Here is a 19,906-nt window from a genome sequence, read left to right as displayed (position 1 = left end):
TTTGTATTCTCGGGTGGTAACAAACGATACTGCATGGGGCTGCCCGTGCAAATGGCTGAGGTTTGTTCTTTTCCACTTAAACTACCACTGAAAACATAAAGAAGAAAATAAAAATAAAATATAAAGGCACAGCAAATTCAAGACTGGTAGGATCATTCACTTGAGCTATCCAGTTCACTGGAGAATTGAGACGGAACTAAGCAGTACAAGTTGCAAAATGAAAGTTGCATAGAGCCCTAGGACAGCGAGTCCATCAAATGGCGTGGTAGAGAAGCTTAGTCAATGGGACATGAAACAGTCAATTAGTATCATGTCCATAAACACAACGGCCAAAACATATATGACCTAAGAGCAGGAAGAGCGGCAGCAGAAGGAGCCAGAGGGACAGCTTTGCTGCCATAAACTTTCCATCCAAAGTACGGAAAATAGACACAGGAAGATGGAAGAGGTTTAAAAAATGAAGGCTTGCTAGTTACAGAATATGAAAAAGAAAGTAAACTAAAAGGGGGAGGGGGAAGAAATGGGCTCAAACAAATGAAAAAAGAAACCTTCAAATCAAAAGCAACCAACACAGACATTTATGCTGTTACCAGAGAGTTCTCGCCGAGGCTGGCAAATTTGTTTCTTAAATCTTTGATAATATCGTGCTGCGAAAACAAAATTGATCAGGGTTTTTTTTCACACTATAGTTAGAGCTCCTGTGGTTAAAGTTTTATTTTTTTTTTTCTTAAATTATGTGATAGGTCTAAATGGAAGCAGAGAAAAGAAAAAAAAAAGGCAGCTTTGCTTTGTTGTAGCCATGCTAACATCTAAAAGGTTTGCCTTCATGTTTAAACCTCTTCCTGCAGCGTCAAGAACAAAACGAAAACAAAACCACACGGACACACAAAACCATACTGTCATTACAACACAGTTTCAGAAAAACTGAAAGAAGACCCTTTCGCCTGCTCTTCAGGTGTGCTTTCGAACTGGTCAGCAACATTTGATCCCTCCTTTTAGACCCAACAATCTTTCACTTTCCTCCTGTGGCCAGAGCTACATACGAACTCGGCACTTCAGCTTCGTAACCAAATTCCTCTCTTGGAAAACGTTTTCAGGAAGAGAGATTAAAAAAAAACAAAAACAAAAACAAAAAAAAACTATTGGCTAAGGAACAGCCCTCTCATTTTCATCAACTGAAGAGGCAAGGGAGTTGGAAAGATTGATTCTTCTTTTGACCCAACAGAACATATGAAGATAGTCCTCGGGAAACCCAGAGAAGAAGACAGATAGCAGCATGCCATATACTCGTGAGGCAAAAAACAAACAGACCACAAACCCTTTGCCATTTGTGCTTCAAAAGTAGGTGGGCCAGCTCACAGATCTGCTAGAACAACTTGCACAGGATATTCTAGACCCCACTATCCTCTTCGGTAACTGAAATCATGCCTGATGGGTGAATGTCAGGAGGATGGAAAGATAGGGTGTCAAATTGCCTCCTTTAAAAAATAAACTCCTTGGGCAAAGATCACCCTCATTTTTCTCACACAGCATCTGAATTTCAATAATAATAAATACGTCAGGGGAGATGATGGGATTCATCTGAAAAAAAAATATTGAGCTAAAAAAGATAACTGATCTAGAAGCAGGAACCCCATACTTCATAAAGAGGGATCAGGTCGACCTCTCGGTTGAATTTCTTCTTTGTCATACCGAGTTGGAAGCTTTCTCCTCAGAAGATATTTAATATTATTTCTTTCTGGCATTTTGTCCTTGGAGAAGTGCTTCTGGGCATGCAATTCAATCTCGCTATTGGAGATTTTATCACATTGTAATAAAATAAAACCTTGAAAGCTAAACCAGAAAGTTTACAGACAATAAAATGATGGATTATGTGGAAAGAAAGAAAATTCTTTAATTTCCAATTTACTGCAGATTAGCTTTTCTAAGACAACTGAAGAGAGATATTTTTAAAGTATTTTACCTAGGGAAATAGCACTTTGGAAGGACCTTTTTAAAGCATTTTGAAGAAGGGTTTCTGCCCAATCCCAGATTCTACCTAAAGTGCCAAAGGGTCTTAAATAAACATTATACCTCTACTTGAAGTTCAGTTTTTCAGTGATTCTAAGGTTACAAAAAAAGGTTGGGGTAGGGGAAGGAGCTCCACAATTTCAATTTTCTCTTAGGCGAAAAGTTCTGATCACCAGGAACAACCAGGAAAGATCAGCTGTTTTCCTTATAACACTGTTACAAGTCTTTTCGAGGTCAGTGGTGGTAATAAATCAGACCTAGGATCAAATTCCAGACATTGAATAGGAGGTATACACATCATGATTGCTTTTAGTATGAGTGAAGCTAGTAATCAAATTGCTAATATTCTTTCATTTTTATCCCCAGGGTGCCTCACGTTTAGCATTGGATGGGGGAGGGGCGGCAAGGCAGTAGAAGACCTGAAGAAAAAAAAAATCAGTTCTTCAACAATTTGTTTTGTATGAGGAAAAATACTGAAATTAAAAAAAAAAAAATACAATTGCCCATCCTTCATGGAGAAAATAGTTTATCCCTACAATGGAGATGAATGATATTTTAAACAAGAGCAGCTTTTTTGACAGCAAAACTTGTACCGTGTTTCTGTTGGAACCTCCTCAGTGACGTGGGCGTTTGGGGCAGCTGGTGCCTCACAGCTCACTCTGTGCCCAACACCCCATAAGCCCAGTGGGCTTGCTGCTTTCCCTTGAGTTTCCAAGCCTTCAGCAACTGCTGAAAATGTTTTCATAATGTTTTTCTCTTCTGCTGTGTGTGGAAGCTACCTGTAAGTGAACAGAAATCTCCAGCAACCGGACTCTTTTTAAAAATACTTTCCATAATTTGGGGACGCCTGGGTGGCTCAGTTGGTTGGACGACTGCCTTCGGCTCGGGTCATGATCCTGGAGTCCCGGGATCGAGTCCCGCATCGGGCTCCCAGCTCCACGGGGAGCCTGCTTCTCTCTCTGACCTTCTCCTCATTCATACTCTCTCTCACTGTCTCTCTCTCAAATAAATAAATAAAATCTTAAAAAAAAAAAAAAAAACCTTCCATAATTTCTTAGTAAGTCGATCTTAAATATCCTTCTGATTTGGCATCTTAAATGTAGTCATTACCTTCAAGGTAATGTTGAGTCTCGACATTGTACGAAAAAAAATAGAAATGTAGGAGATTTGATTGGATAGCTAGGAGGACAAAAGCAAATGGCAGTGAAATGGTACTAATAATTTGATCAGACTAAGGGAAAACAAAAATATAGATAAGAGTCATATTGTCCATTTCAATTAATTTTGTTTGGTATTCTAGTTTCTGATACTGTAGATTGGTCACATTCATAAAGAACTGACCAGGAGTGCTAGGAAAACTCTTAAGATTATAACTTTGTTTAAAAATGAATGGTCCCTCAAATTCATAAATTTTTTTGAAGATTAAATGAATGTATACAGAGTTTTCTACAAGTAAGTCACCATGAGGACAGCGTCTTCAGAGGTTTTGTTTGCTTGTTTTAACCACAAGTATATATCCAGTAAAGTTCCTTGCACAAAACTGGTGTCCAAGAAAACTTGATGAATGAATAACAGAACTAAGTAATGTGATATCATGTAGTATGTACAATTAATCTGAAATTACAAATGTTATCTTTTCATTTGAAGAGCTACAAAGCTACTAAAGTGAGAAACATCTAGTTTGTTTTTGGTACATGGTCAGAGTCAAGAATTATACACATGTGAACAATAGTTCTCAAATTGTTCACTTTTAAAGCTCAATTAGTTTACTCACGTATCTTGATTACCCATTGTCTTTGTTGCTGAATACTGAATAGTATAATCTCTCAGAGTTCTATTTTTCAATAGGATAGGCATAGTTTCTAGTTCTCGTTCTTTAACAACAACAACAACAACAAAAACCCACAAAAAAAAAAAAAAAAGAAAGAAAGAAAGAGAGAGAGAAGGAGGGAGGGAGGGAAGGAAGGAAATGCATTTTTACCCAAAGCAAACTTTGGTTCAGTCCCGAAGTTTAACTAATAAACAATCGGAGAGGACAAAAATTCTAAAGCAGAAAAGTGCAGTCTAGTTAATGTGTTGGAGGCTCTGAAGTTTGGATGTACTGTGTAGTGTGACTTTGGCTTACTTATTCATCATTTATACTTCCATGCTTCTTAACATATTGTTTCCCTTGGATTCACCATATTTAGACTAATTAGCACTATGCCGAAACAATAAAACCTAGCTGTGTTCAAATGATTTTCTATTTCAGGGTTCTGTTGACAAAATTTATACTCCATCACGAAAAGCTTCGCAAACAAGCTACAAAGTAGGAGAGGGAAAATGAGCAACTATCAAATCAGAAGGTATCAAATTAGCAAAGTTACACCAAGTTATCATCGGAGGGAATGGGGTTTATTCTGAGCACAAAGGTGATTTAGAACAGCTTTCATTTACCTATTTGTTTAAGTCTTAAAAACACTGAACACTGCCTTGAATACAGAAAGAAAATGCTACTAGCTTAGCCCAACAGAAGACTAAGAACAATAAGGTTGATGACCTCTTCTAATATGAAGGTATAGTTGGATCAGGAAGGTGCCAAAATGTTGGAATAATTTATGAGAAAAAAAGAAGTTAGAATAAATTTTACCATAGAGCGGATCATGACAAGTCATTATGTGGATTTTGAGTTCTCTCAATACTAGCTGTTTCAGTGTTTAAAATTTTAAGTTTTCACACACGATCACTGGTCCTACCGCAGAGCGACCTTTGAGAAACAGCTCTGTGAGCTCTTTAAGTACTCCATACAGTCTCCAATTCCCGCCAATTTCCGGCTCGGCTTAGCTAGGGAGTTTTCTGGAGACTGTCTTATGGGAACATAGTGTTTTCATTCTTCTAGATTCCTGGTACTTATCCTCTGCTCAGCCATCCTCAGATGTCACCTGGACATCTGGACTTTATCAAGAAATTCTCAATTGGGGCGCCTGGGTGGCTCAGTGGGTTAAAGCCTCTGCCTTTGGCTCCAGTCATGATCTCAGGGTCCTGGGATCGAGCCCCGCATCAGGCTCTCTGCTCCGCGGGGAGCCTGCTTCCTCCCCTCTCTCTCTCTGCCTGCCTCTCTGCCTACTTGTGATTTCTCTCTGTCAAATAAATAAAATCTTTAAAAAAAAAAAAAAAGAAATTCTCAATTATTACCTCTACTGAACTACAACAGGCTATAGGACACGTTGTCCTCTTCACAGAGATCCTCAGGAATTTCTGCTTCTTCCAAACAAGAAGACTGTGTTTATTTCACTGACAGAGCAAACTGAAATTTGTGTGACTTGATGCTCACTCCTAGAAAGCTTGGGATCGGCAGTGCTGACAAATCCCCACTAATTAGCAAGAGTCTAAGGCACTGGTTTCATTCTTGGAAGGCTCCAGTTGGTGTCCCCAAACCCCCCTCATCCCTCAACGTTTTTCCTTCTATATCTTACTGTATCATGTATAATTGTGTAATACTTTAAACACCAAACTACAAAAAGGTAGAGACACATATGTATGTACAGAAGCTAGGCTAGTGTCTACAAAGCATTTTTATTGTGATTCTACTAGTGTAAATAAAATGAAGTTTATTTCCCTTTTCACTCTTCCACAAAAGATTGGAAGAAAAAAATATCCAAAATGTCCATGGTTCTATTAATATTCATGCATTTAGGAGCATTAAGAAATTGCCCTGAAAAATAAAAAGAACTTACTCGTGAACAGCAAATTAGACACTTTTAAAGGCGAGCATGACCCCTAAGAACATCCAGGTCAAAGCTTTTAGTTCAAAGAAGAAAAAAACCGAGGCACTGAGTAATTTAAATGTGACCCACTCAAGGCCACCTAGTCAGCACCGAATGAGAGCCCAGGTCTCGTGCCTTGTGTAGTTCTGTGTTCACTCTCGTGAAAGTTTTCCTAAGGGATTTGCTAGCTTGATTTTAGTAGGAAGGTTATATGACAGCCAATGCTCTGAGTGTATTATACATATTAACTAATCTAATCTTTACCATATGAAATAGATACTATAATTAGCTCCATTTTATAAATAGGAAAATTGAGGCTTGAGGTCACACAGGTAGGTGATGGAGCTGGGATTCAAACATAGGTTTGTTCAAACATCTATGCTCTTAATGATTCTGCTGTATCCCATCTGTTATACATATAATGTAGTCAAGCATTATGGGACGAATTATTGTCAACAGAGATCATTTTATTTTTTTTAAGATTTTATTTATTTATTTGACAGAGATCACAAGTAGGCAGACAGGCAGGCAAAAAGGGGTGGGGGAAGCAGGCTCCCCGCTGAGCAGAGAGCCTGATGTGGGGCTTGATCCAAGGACCCTGAGATCACGACCTGAGCCGAAGGCAGAGGTTTAACCCACTGAGTCACCCAGGCGCCCGAGATTAGTTTTTAAATAATAGCATACAATGTTCTACTATCATGTGCCTGAGAAATGCATAACTAGATGTTCAGGTGTATGTTCTATGCAGTTTGCTATTTATGTGCATGCAGCCAATATGCATGAATTACCATACATGATCTAGGGGACTGTGCTTTCTGGGAATTTTCCTCATGCCAAGATCAGGATTCCATCACACCTGACATGCCCTTTCTCTCCAACACTTGGCAACTTGCCTTTCTCAGAGTAGGGTTATAAAAGTAGGCTCCTACCATCTCTACCACCCACTTAGGAGGCTCCACATGCAGAGACTGCAGTGCCTGAACTCTGGGTAGGCTGGACCCAAGCTGCCTTTGGTTTCCCCAGGAGGTGCACGGAAAATCTGCTTAACAACAGGAAGTATGAAGAAACTAAGTCCCTCTGACCAGAGAAAGAAAGGAGGTGGGACAGAACCAGTGCTCATCCTTCTTCCCTAGGAGGCGCTGTTCCCGGATGCATACATGTGGTTTTTCTAGGGCCGTCTGACACGATGCTGAACAGGCGCGGTCAGCTCAAGAACGCACCACCTTGTATTTGCTCTCCCTCCTTCCTTAGATAATCTGCTCTCTTTTTCCCCGTCACTCTTACTCTTCCGGGATTGTATCAGTGCCTAAACCCCAATAAAGTGTTAGCACAGAATCTCTTTGCTCTATTTTCTAAGGAACCTGGGCTAAGACATGAGGATATTACTTGAGGCCGATAATTTCAGTATATAACAATGCAGTTAGCAGCTTTCAGCAAGAGGTATGAGAACAGTGGCCATCAAAATTCCTTCTCCCTCCCCCTCTACCATTCAACAGTAGCATAACAACTCAGCACTTTCGACCCAATTTTGGATACCACAGTGTTCCTGTAAGAGAAACTAAGTACCTATTAAGTGTACCTGATAAAAGGAATCATTGCTTCAATGTTCTATATTCAAAGCTGTATCTTTTATTTATTTTTATATAAACTAGTTGTCTTTGGTAAGATTCAGGGAGCCCTTCTCATTTAAATTGCTTTGCTCCCATGAACAGAACTAAATAAACCCATTCAAAGATCACATTACACAGCTGGTGGAGACAGTACATCTTACAGCAAATTCGTTGCCGCAGCATTGCCGAGGAATGGAGTTCTGTTCAAAACTGGACCACTGGAGGGGCCAGACAAAGGTGGTTTTGTCATTGGGTAGAGCTTATATAACATCAGACCTTAACGCACTGGGGCCTAAATTGATTCTTCCATATTTGGTGATGCATATTTTGGAATACGAGCTGGTATTGGTCTGAATACTTTAGCAGGTATGATGTCATTTCAGTTATGCCTGAGGCCCATCTGGGACAGAATATAAGTTGGTTTCCTAAGTCCTTTATTACAGAATGTCAACACTGCCATAGGCATATTTAGTATTTAAGACACAAGTTATTCTCTTTAATCAACAGTACAGAATAACAAGACCTCAGGGACGCAGCAGAGAACTCATCTCTGAATTAGAAATTGGGCATTTGCCAAAGGATGATGCAACTTGCCTAATATTTGAGAAAGATGGTCTAGAAGGCAAGTCAGTACCCCATTCCTCTGGTTTATTTAAGCTCCAGTTATTAATTTTGGTTTTTATTAAGAAATAAATCTATATTATAGTACCATCATAGTCCACAGAAATGCTTCCATAGAATTAGCATTTAATGCCACACACTCACTGGGGAATGTTTGTGCGTATTTTGTAAAAATCATAGTTTAAAATTGTGGTTTGTTCTGGTACCAAATCTCTTTGTGAATCTAAGTGAGGAAAACCCACGCTGCTCAGAAAAGTGAAGTTTTTTGACTTGCAACATTATCAATTTGTTGTTATTAGTTTTTGCTTTGGCTTATAAAAAGTCAAAGCTGAACAATGCACTCAACTGTAGTAATGAACATTTTGAGTCACTGCTAAGATATTTCTTCCCTTTCAGTTACTCCTAGCCTCTTTATAAGATTTAATAGTCCTTTTTGTAGTTTTAGTATTGATGTAGTAGTCCCGAATCTAAAAAAGCTATATATATGTAACTAAATAAGCAATAAAGTTTTAAAATAAATAGTTGTAGAGAACATTTATATATATTATTGATGAAGCAGGGAATTAAATTATCACATTAAATCTCTTTGCAAGTTTTAGCAGAATCCTATCAGTAAAACATAGATGTGAGGGAAATAAGAAAAGAGCTAGCAAATACTCAGCATTTTAGTCCCCACATCCTATGTTTCATGTTCCTTAAGCTTTGTTTCTTCCCTCAAGGAAATTATAATGCCCCTTTTTAAAAATGCCCCTTTTTAAAAATGCCCCTTTTTAAAAATGCCCCTTTAATTGTCACTGAATACTTACAGATACAGAATTTAAGCAGAAAGTATAGCAACTATTAATAATCAGTCAGTTATGGGAATAAAATTCAATTATCACATGCTTTATGTTATCCCGAAATTTCTTTAACATAATTTAAGAATTCTTGAAACTGCCAGATAGCCTCTCAGATCTATTATACCTTAGATGAAAAATTCCACTATGAGACTATCTCTAAATGATATTAAACAACCAGACACTTCAACTAAAAGGTCTGGTATGTTACTCAATTTATAAAGAGAAAGTCATAATCCAGTTGTCTGGTCAAATTTTCGGCGGCTTTGTTGGTATCACAGAGTCAACCTCAGACAAGAGTATCTTCACAGGCGAGCACCTGCACATCTGTTTCTCAACTTGGTTTCAATTTCCATTGCTTACTCACAGATCAAATATTTTGTGGAAAGTAGCATGCTACACAAATTAGGCATACATAGTAAGTCATAGTCCCAAATCACATGGAAATTCAGTAAAATATCTGGTTAAAGTACAAATTCCCCTCTCTCATCTACCGTGTTATGCCCGCAAGTAGCGATCATAAGAAACTTCAAAATCCTGTTTCATGGGGGATGGTTATACTTGCTGGTTTCTAGTCTCCTTCCTGAGATTAGTCGCCAGGCTTCACACTGCTGTGTGAATGTCTTGCCCACCATTCTGAACCTGGGACATGCAGCCTGTTTTCTCAGTCAGGCTCCATATCCTCACCTGATTTCTTGACTTCACTCTAACATGAATCCTAGATGCTAAAAGCTGATTCCATTAGCCATTCCTAGACTTCTTTCTGAATTGGGAACTTCTCTAATGTCACCAAATTTGACCCTATTTACCAAACTGGATTTGCTTTTTAGATTCCCCTGAAACTACATTCCTCTTTCTGAGGATGATGGCTTTCTTAACCAGCAATGCCTTCTGATTCTGACCTTCCTTATCTACCCTTATCCCACAGATATCAATACATGCTTGGGGCACAAATTTTGGTGCCAGAACATCAAATCTTTGGCTACTGTCAGGAGGTCCTTCATATTTTTAACCCTCCATAATCCAAATTCTATTTGAGATAATTAGTGATAAAGGCATAAATATCAACTTAGTATCACATTCATTATTACCTATGATTTAAGCCCAGAAAATATTATTGTCATGTCTACCCATCTACTAGAGCTATAAGCTGATAGCTGTATGAATTCAAATTTTTAAATTTGTAAGAATAATATATTCCTCCAAAATATAAGACTAAGTTAAAATATTATCATTTGTTTCTTCTAAATAGATTCTTCATGACATTCTAAATTCAGTTTAACAGCACTTTCTTTTTTTTTTTTTTTTTAACTAAAGCCACGATGGATATTTTTCTCCCCTGGGATGTTCTGGTCAATTTTCCTATGAATTAGTCTCATGAAAATAAAATGTAAGCTTAACAGGGTTCCTATCAAAGAAAAAAATTTTTCTGATGCTCGAAAAAATGTTTTTTTCTTTTAGCAAATATTCCAAGCACTTCGCTATTCAAAATATATTAAGAGATAGAAATAATCATCAAGTTCTTCTGTAATGAAATGCTGACATCAACAACAACATCATGGAATATCATCTCTAATTACTAAATGGAGATATTGCTAACACAAAGGGAAAACAGACTTTTTCCCAATCTCACTAGTGATGCCCTTTATCTGGTCTTTTTTTGAGTAACAAGACTTGTATTTTATAAGCATCAAGAGGGGATGAGGCCAGATTGCAGTCCTGAAAGGTCCCAAGCTAAGAGTTAGTCAGCTAAAGGGCTGGCCCCTTTTTACCTGAGCACAGCATGCGGCCCAGAGTTCACACGTAGGATGAAATTTCAAATTATGAGTTATTTAAACTCCAAGAAGAATAAACCTGTGTCAAGGAAGGGGTACTGAAGAGACCAATTGCACGGGAGCTACAAACTTGTAGAAAGATTGCAAGACCGTTTATTACAAAAGAATCCAAGATGTTGGGTCTAACAAAGGTAAATGTCACAAGAAACTGAAACTCAGACCCGGACAAATACACACATATATATAGTTTTACCTTGCTGCGTTGGGATCCTGTGGCCTTAAGGAAGGATGAGGACAAGAAGCAAAATAGCAATAAACAATTGCTCGGAAGACAACTGGTAGACCATAAATGGTGTGCACTTCAGAAAACACAGTATTACTTGCTGCTCAGAGCTCATTCTAATTTACCTCAGTTTCTTATCAATAAAGACGGACTTGAGAATAGGACACACATACATTAGAAAAGATTATAGTGTCACATAGGAAATTAATCTTATGGCTTTTTTTCTCAGCAATAAGCATGGGTTGTTCTCAGACTAGCTTTTATATTTTCTACGCATTGATTTCAATGCTGCAGAGATGCCACATCAAATTGGTCCTGGAAGGGGCCCTACTCTATGTCCCCCCTCAACCTGTACCTTTCAGTGGGACCACTGTCATTAAGGACTGACTGCCAGTTACTAATAGATTTCCAGACTTCTAGCTCAAAATCCAGATACATAATAGAAAAAAAAAAAAAAGTATCTCTTTCTTTCCACTTCTTTTTGAAAATTCTTAAAAAAAAAAAAAAGACAGAAAGAAAAAGAAATGGAGAAAAGTGGCAGTTAGCAACAACTCTTTTCTTCATAGAAAGCAAAAGTAAAATCTAAACAAATGGGGTCAAATAATAGTTCCTTTCCTTCTGGCTAATTAGCATAGAGCAGTATTTCTAATTTTCTGGATATTTAGGAGCTGAGAACATCTGTAACAATCGTACAATAGAACATAGTCCTAGCAATATATGCCCTCCTACCTCATGCAAGCAAATTGGCATAGTGTGTTGCCGTCTGTACATATGTACAGGGAATGAGTGACCTATTTGGGTTGAATTCAAAAGAGGCCAGATCTTTAAGACTTCTTCAATTCAGAAGAAAAACAGCCAACCAAGGGTTTAATTAAAACCTCGATGTCATGTTGCTGTTCAGTAAGTATTTTCCTTATACGTCCACTAGAAATTTCAGATCATGACATTCACTGAGATGAGAACAGTCTGAAGCACTCTCATCTCTGAGCGTTCTCAGGGACACTCATTCTGCACATATGGATTTTATTTGATTATTTCATTAGTCTATGTTCCTTGGTCTTAACTTTAGCAAATGTTAGGACTCAGATTTGTCCATCCAGCTTCTGACATGCAGTTCCTTGACACAATAAGCTGCGATAAGCCATGAAGCAAGAAACATAAATGTCAGTTATAAGCTATGAAACAATGTTCCAAAGTAGAAAAGAAGACAAATCTAGAAAGATCCATCTTACTTCAAAACTCTTCACTTCTTCTTCCCCATCATCATCTTCCTCATCATGACAACTCTGAGACATGGAAAACATTAAGAAAAGGTTAGCAGGATTCAAAAACGTTGAGGCAGAAAGTACAAAACAATGTAGCATGAAAACCAAATTATCTGTATTAAGTAGTCATGGACATCGTTTAAACAGATATATTAGATACAGTAAATGCAGATGGCATGATCAATGAATTCAGGACCCCCCCAAAAATTATACTGCGCTTTTACAAAATCAAAATAATTAAACTGCCAATTTCAGGCACAGCATGGAGATATTGGGGAGATCTCTACCACAGTACATGTACCTCTTATTCATAAATAAATAAATAAAAATCTTTTTTTTTTTTAAAGATTTTTTATTTATTTGACAGACAGAGATCACAAGTAGGCAGAGAGGCAGGAAGAGAGAGAGGAAGGGAAGCAGGCTCCCCGCTGAGCAGAGAGCCCGACGCGGGACTCGATCCCAGGACACTGAGATCATGACCTGAGCCGAAGGCAGCGACTTAACCCACTGAGTCACCCAGGCACCCAAATAAATAAAAATCTTAAAAAAAAAAGACAAGGATTCTTGTTTTCTCTTATTTTCTGTTGCCATTACAACGTACAAATATAGATGCATGCAATAACAACTATGAATTAAAATTGAAAGAAAGCATGTCTGTTGTTTAAAGTGACTCTTACAATCCTTTACCTTCCTTTTTCATTGTAATAGGTCCGAAGGAGGAAAATGAAATTCTAGCTGCTACTAATACCATTATTTTACAGAAAAATAACTGATTAATCCATTGAGTTATTTTCCCAGAAACGATAAAGGAGTTACGTTAATTCATGCATCTATTCCTATCTAATTGCCACAGCTAAAGGTTTTGCTTCCTAAATTTAAGGGAGAGTGGTGTGCTGATTAAGAACATAGCCTGAAGACACAGGGGGCCTGCTTCAAATCCTGATGTTGCCAATTATTAGCTGTTCAGGTTAGGGCAAGTTTCTTTACCTCTTTGGGTATCCCTTTTCTCATATTCAAGGTAGAAATAAGACAAAGAGGACCAGGGTTCCTGGGAGGATTATGTGAATTAACATACGTAAGTTGGTGGCATAACTGTTTAAGTGTCTGAAAAATAACAAGCATTAGATAAATCTCAACTGCTATTATAATTATTCTGGTTGGGAATAAAAAGAATCATGTTGACCAAGGGAATCTGGCATTAACCAAAAGCCACAGCAGGAAAAAAAACCTATAGCTTCTTTTTTTTTTTTTTTTTAAAGATTGTTTATTTATTTATTTATTTGACAGACAGAGATCACAAGTAAGCAGAGAGGCAGGCAGAGAGAGAGGAGGACGCTGGTTCCTCACTGGGTAGAGAACCTGATGTCGGGCTCGATCCCAGGACCCTGAGATCACGACCCAAGCCTAAGTCAGAGGCTTTAACCCACTAAGCCAGCCAGGTGCCCCAAAACCTATAGCTTTTAAGGTGAGATTGTTCCAACCCTTCTAAGGATTTCTTCTGGTCTCAAGCCCTCAGTATATCATTGAAGTGAATGTGGCAAGGAATTAAATATAAGTGACAAATCAGAAGAATAGTTTCAGTTCCATCATTCCCAGTATTCTGAGTATGGAGCTGAAGTGGAGATGGGAGGAGGGCAGAAAATATGATCCTTCTGCCCGCACCATGATAGATTCTAAAGGTCTGTCATAGTCTTTTGTTCCCTCAATAAATACTATCACCCCTTCCACTCTGCAGTACGAAGACTGACAACATAGTTTGCAAAGGAAAATAAACATTTCTGCTATTTGGAAAAGGAGTCCCATAGCACGTTTCCCTACAGAAACAATGTTGTTAATTATTTAATCAAGACTGCGGGGAATGTTCTGCTATGTGCTAAGGTCACCTTGGCTCTCATGCCATCAGTTAGCCAAAAATCTAAGAAAAAGAACCATGAAAACCTGAGCAAAACACATCTGATAGGCAAACCTGTAGTCCTCTGTAAATACTGTGCATCTCACACAGAGGAATTTTGGTTTATCTGTCCTTCCTTTGCTTTAGGAAATATAAGTAAAGCACAGGCATTATATTTATATTTATAGTAAACAAGCATGTTTACTATTTAAACAAATTAGAACACTAATCTGTCTCTTGAGAATGTGAAGTTTAGGAGCACCTGGGTGGCTCCATCAGTTAAGCATCTGCCTTGGGCTCAGGTCACGATCCCAGGGTCCAGGGATTGAATCCCATGTCAGGCTCCCTACTCTGGGAGGACTTTGCTTCTCCCTCTCTCTCTGCCTGCCACTCCCCCTGGTGCTCTATCAGATAAACAAATAAATAAATAAATGAAAATTTTTTTAAAAATGTGAAGTTTAGGGGCACCTCGGTGGCTCAGTGGGTTGAAGCCTCTGCCTTTGGCTCGATCACGATCCCAGGGTCCCGGGATCAAGCCCCACATTGGGCTCTCTGCTCATCTGGGAGCCTTCTTTCCTTCCTCTTTCTCTGCCTGCCTCTTTGCCTGCTTCTGATCTCTGTCAAATAAATAAATAAAATCTTTGAAAGAAGAAGGAAAAAAAAGAAGTAGGCAGAGGCAAGCAGGGGGATGGGGAAGCAGGCTCCCCACTGAGCAGGGAGCCCAATATGGGGTTCGATCCCAGGACCCTGAGACCATGACCTGAGCTGAAGACAGAGGCTTAACCCACTGAGCCACCCAGGCGCTCCTATCCTTCCCTCTTTTATCCTTTAACTCAGTGTTTTGTTATGTTTTTTTAATAAAGATTTTATTTACTTATTTGACAGAGAGAGACAGTGAGGGAGGGAACACAAGCAGGGGGAGTGGGAGAGGGAGCAGCAGGCTTCCCACCGAGCAGGGAGCCCGAAGCAGGGCTCAAACCCAGAACCCTGGGATCATGACCTGAGCCGAAGGCAGACACTTAACAACTGAGCCACCCAGGCATTCTAACTCAGCATTTTTCAAACTATGGGTTTCAGCTCTTTTATTGGATGCAGAATCTATTTAATGAGTCAGGAGCTAAAATAATTTTTTAAATTTAAATAGAATAGAAAATTCAGGCTCTACTGCTCATAGGAAGGGTATAATTTCATGAAAATGTTCTTTCAACAAACCAATTTTACGTGTCCATACGTACACTGAGTAAATCTGTTTCCTACTGGGGGTTATGGTGTAAAAGAAAGCTGGAAAGCCACAGCTTTTCCTGATGCTCGGTAACGTGTCCTCTCCCCCTGCTCCCATTCACTCAAGACCTCCCCCCACAAATGACCCCCTTTCCCTCTCTCTTGGTTCCTTCCCACTAGGAGAGAAGCATGTTCAAATCTCTCTCACATATAAAAGTAAACAAACAGAAAACAAACAAAAAAAGATAATCCCCCTCAATGTCACAATTCCATCTAGATATTGGTCACTTCATATCGTCTCTCCCCTCTCTCAATCTTCTAGTAAAGAAATGTCTAGGCCACATCCCCTCACATGTGAATCTCTACTTGCTTCCCTACAGTATGGCACTGGCACCTCCTATGGCCTCTCTCCATAATGTCCTGAAACGGATCTTACCGTGGTCATATGACACACATGCACTAAGTCTAAAGTCTAAAGTCTAAAGACTAAAGTCTCAGTCCTCACCTTGATCATCCACACCCCTAGCAGCATATGGTTCTGCTGAGTCCCCACTAAGACTCACAGCTCTTATATATGCTCACACTTAACGATTCTCTCCCTAACCCTTTTTTATGGGTTCCTTTTCTTCTTATCATCTCTAATATACCCACATCCTTAGAGAAGTGGTCATGGGCCTTTCCCTCTCATGATACCTTCTCTGCCTGGGGCAAGACCATCTACTCCTACAGCTTTGATTCCCTTCGAATGCAGATAAATCCCAAATCTGTATTTGTAAGCCATCCCTGAGAGGCTGAATGTCAGACTTGAATGTGTTATCACATATCTGATCTCTCCACTTGGCTGTCTCACAGGCATTTTTAACTCACATGTCCAAAACGCAATTTGCCATCTCTCCCCTTCATTCCAGGCCTACATACTGAGTGCTCCCCATCTCAGTATCTGGTACCACTGTGCTCCCAGTCGCCTACATCAGAGGCCTCAGAGACACCCTGACTCCTCTTTTAAATGCACCCCTCATTCACCCTCTACTGTGGGATATAAATGAAATAAAGACTCAGTACACACAAGCTGGTCCTATTGTTGCATGGTCCACCCGTCAATAGGCAGTCAAGGACTTCCTTAAACCTTAGCCTAAGTAACCCTCACTACTCTCCTGTGCAACCTCTTCCCTATACCCCTGATAGCGCCTCTACCATTAATCTTAGTAGAGCTTGCTGCAATCACCTGCTACAATTTTGCCTTCTCCGTGAGACTATATACTCCAGGAAGAGTGTGTGCATTTCATTCTTCTTCACCATCTTACCTCCAACACCTTGATGCCCCATGAGTATTTGTTAAATGAATGAATGAATGTTTGGAAACTTAACGAGCTACCCATAAGTAAAATGTCAAGAGAGCAAACAATGAGTACCTGTCAAGGAAGTCAGAACAGAGACTCATGCAACAAGTGGAAAATTAAGATTAATACCCCTTAGGTTTCTAGGACTTAACATTATTTTATTTGGACACAAAAATATTTCTAAAGAATACATTCTTTATCCCTTGTCTGATGAAAATGATTTTTTCTTTATGAAAATTAAACACTAAAATCAAGATATTTTTACTTACCTTTGCCATAATATCTGCATACGCCATATATAAAAAATCTTCCTCCAGTTTGCTATGAGAAACAAGAAGAAAACAGGAATTTTTAAGTAGGAGCCTAGTCAGATGCAAAACTGCCATCACTGTATAAAACAACCTTTATTTTTCAACCAGTACGCCTTTTTAAAATGAAATAAATGCAAAACCTAGTCAAAGTCATCATTCAAAAAATATGGCAGACTCAGACGGCAAAGATCTCCGACCTAAACAGCTGACCCATCTTACCTTCCCGAAGAGGCCTTCAAGTCTCACAGAATAAATGGTCTATTGATTTACACACAAATGTTAACAGCTTTAATTTTCTTGAAACTACACAAGCTGAAACAACCGAGTTCAAAGAGGTAGGGGATTCTGACAGCAGAAGTGTGATTTGACATTTGATGAAAAGACTCCCCCAATTATTATGCTACTATAGTGTTCAGAAATACAACAGTCACAGGGATCCCTAACCATTAAGAAATGTGTTTAATATCTTCTTGAGAAGTACAGAAACCATTAATTCATGAAGAAAGGTTTCCCAAAAAATACCTAATATTTGCAAACTTATTCTAGCAGTTTTAAGGTTCAGCCATCAGAAAAATGCACTTAGGAAAATACCTCATTACCTGACAATGCCAGACAGAGGGTTGCTCTATGCTTAGGGATGAGATGATTTGGTTAGTTAGGAAATAATAAGAGAGAGAGAGAGACATCGTGAGAGGAGGATGGATCACATTGGCTAAGAGGGAGAAATGTGCATTGTTATGGCATGCAGAGAGGTCAAATGAACTCATCTAGACTCTCAAAAGACTCATAGGGGTGGGGCCGATCATTAAATTATCTTCCAGCTTCTGCAGGAATGAGTGAAGCCTAGGGCAAAGTAGGCTCCCTTTCGCACCACAGGGAGGCAGATAAATGTTTTATAGCCTCTGAAAGGTTTCATCACAGAATCTCTGCAGTGCTCCCCATTATGAGCAGACACTGAGCCCATGTGGATTACCGGGCATCTGAGGACATAGAGATTTAACCACACAGAGGTTCGGCCTTTGTGGCTTCAGTGAATTCACATCAATAAGACTACAGAAGCCATGGAAAATGGAAAATGCCCCAGAACAGACGTCAAAGAAACTTCCTGTTGAGATGATGGTTCACCCGCCTCTAAAGGTTTCCTAAGACCCACTGCACAATGGAGACACAGGAAGTTTGGGTCACCAGTGGTCTCCACACATTTTTTTTTTTTTTTCCTACTGGAATTTGCTTTGGGCTCTTTTGTTTTCTTTATAAAGGCCATTTGGGACAGAGGAAAAAAAATCATTTCATAAGATTTGGGATCGACTGCAACAGCTAATGACAAAATTGTTAGGAATAACTGGGACTCATGGACAGACATGAAAGCCTGAACTTGAACGAACGTTGGCCCCTGGGTGTATGGCCAACTGGGTCCTATCTCGGAACAATTCTCTCTCCTAACAAGAACAAGATGAAATTGCAACACGAATGGGTCAAACACAAAATACTCAGACATGGGGTTTCTTTATCTGTTCTTCCTATGCTCCACGAACCCTCCCAACCATACCATTTCTCTGTTAAAGCTGTTCGACTAAACAGAAGTATGAGCTGATGGAGGGGATCAACTCTCTTCGTGCCTTCTTCTTCTTCTGGAGGGTTGACTCCAGGTTTCTACAAAAAAGCAAAATTGATAAAATTTCACATTAAATGAAATGCGCACACAAACCCAGGTGTAATAAGAAGGTCAGGAACAATAACTAAAAAGAAAGCCATCTTCTTTGGCTCTGGCATACGTGTGTGTGTGTTTTTAAAGATTTACTTACTTATTTATTTGACAGGCATCTCAAGTAGGCAGAGAGGCAGGCAGAGAGAGAGGAGGAAGCAGGCTCCCCGCTAAGCAGAGAGCCCGATGCGGGGCCTGATCCTAGGACCCCGAGATCATGACCTGAGCTGAAGGCAGAGGCCCTAACCCACTGAGCCACCCAGGTGCCCCAGTGTGTGTTTTTTATATGCACTGTGCACACACGTGTGTTTTATATACATTGTGCATGCATGTGTGTGCTACATTAATCAGTACAGAACTATGCAGCTTAAAAAAAAAGATATTTAATAATTGGACCAAAAACCACTGTGAGCAGGGATGACTCACAACATTTAAAAATTCTGAATGCTATTCTTAGAAGCAGAATCACAACTGGGGGTATATTTGGTACAGAGATTTCGGCTCTAGGGAAAGCTGAATTTACAAGGAATTATAATAAAATCCTAAGTCACTCCAAGTATAAACATTTAGTTCACAGAGCAGTGAAAACTGATTATTATCAAACGAAACATTTTCCTTGCCTATACAAACAATGTCAGGTAAAGAATGCTAAATGAGTTAGTGCTTAAACTACTTACATTTTTTTAAAAATTTTCAGTTACTTTAAACTTAGAATAAATTTGTCCTATTAGAACTTTTAACACAAGGAAAATTATTAAGCATTTTTACTCAATGTAGAATTAATGAATCTTGACTCTTCATTGAATGGTTTAATGACTTTTAAATATCTATTGCCTTACCCATTCAGACTGATTATCTCTCTACATAAATGATCTTCTCCTGGATTTATGGCTTAACAGTGTAGATAAGGGATACATTTCTATAAGATATCTAATAGTCTATGGGTTATTTTGGTTCTAAAGACAAACTGAACTCACTTAAAATACAGGGGGATAATCAAGGTCAAGCTTTCACGATTTATATCAGTTCATCCAATATTCCCTGCTATTTTGTGAGTTAAAAAAAAATAACTTTTAGAGAAGAGGTCTTTAACTTAAGAATCATGAAGTCTGCAAAACTCTAGCAAACCACATGCTTATAGATTTTCCTGAGACGATGGCTTCCATCAGATATTTTAACAGGTCCACCACTTCGAAAGGATTAAGACAATGGCCTCCCAGACTGCTCTGCTCTCAATACAGCAGCATCCTTACCAGCACAGCGTGGAAGGACCAAAAACCCACCATGCCATC

The 19,906-nt window shown here is 39.0% G+C and overlaps 1 protein-coding gene across 6 annotated transcripts in view; it reads right to left on the bottom strand.

The window, feature by feature from the left end:
• The window catches only part of RYR2 (ryanodine receptor 2), a 535,490-nt gene that overhangs the window by 81,760 nt on the left and 433,824 nt on the right, over positions 1–19,906 (bottom strand). For 4 of the 6 annotated variants that reach the window (XM_044239419.1, XM_044239420.1, XM_044239416.1 and 1 more), the window contains 4 exons: positions 18,459–18,562; positions 16,868–16,919; positions 12,114–12,167; positions 10,852–10,875 (listed from right to left, as the gene is read on the bottom strand). In XM_044239419.1, the coding sequence (XP_044095354.1) occupies positions 10,852–10,875; positions 12,114–12,167; positions 16,868–16,919; positions 18,459–18,562 (234 nt within the window). The remainder of the gene's footprint in view (positions 1–10,851; positions 10,876–12,113; positions 12,168–16,867; positions 16,920–18,458; positions 18,563–19,906) is intronic. The other 2 variants (XM_044239421.1, XM_044239417.1) reach the window with 1 other exon arrangement.

This window comes from Neovison vison, chromosome 2, assembly GCF_020171115.1.
Source record: "Neovison vison isolate M4711 chromosome 2, ASM_NN_V1, whole genome shotgun sequence".
Lineage (NCBI taxonomy): Eukaryota > Metazoa > Chordata > Mammalia > Carnivora > Mustelidae > Neogale > Neogale vison.
The sequence above is the reverse complement of the archived record's forward strand: the minus strand, read 5'-3'. Positions and strand labels throughout refer to the sequence as shown.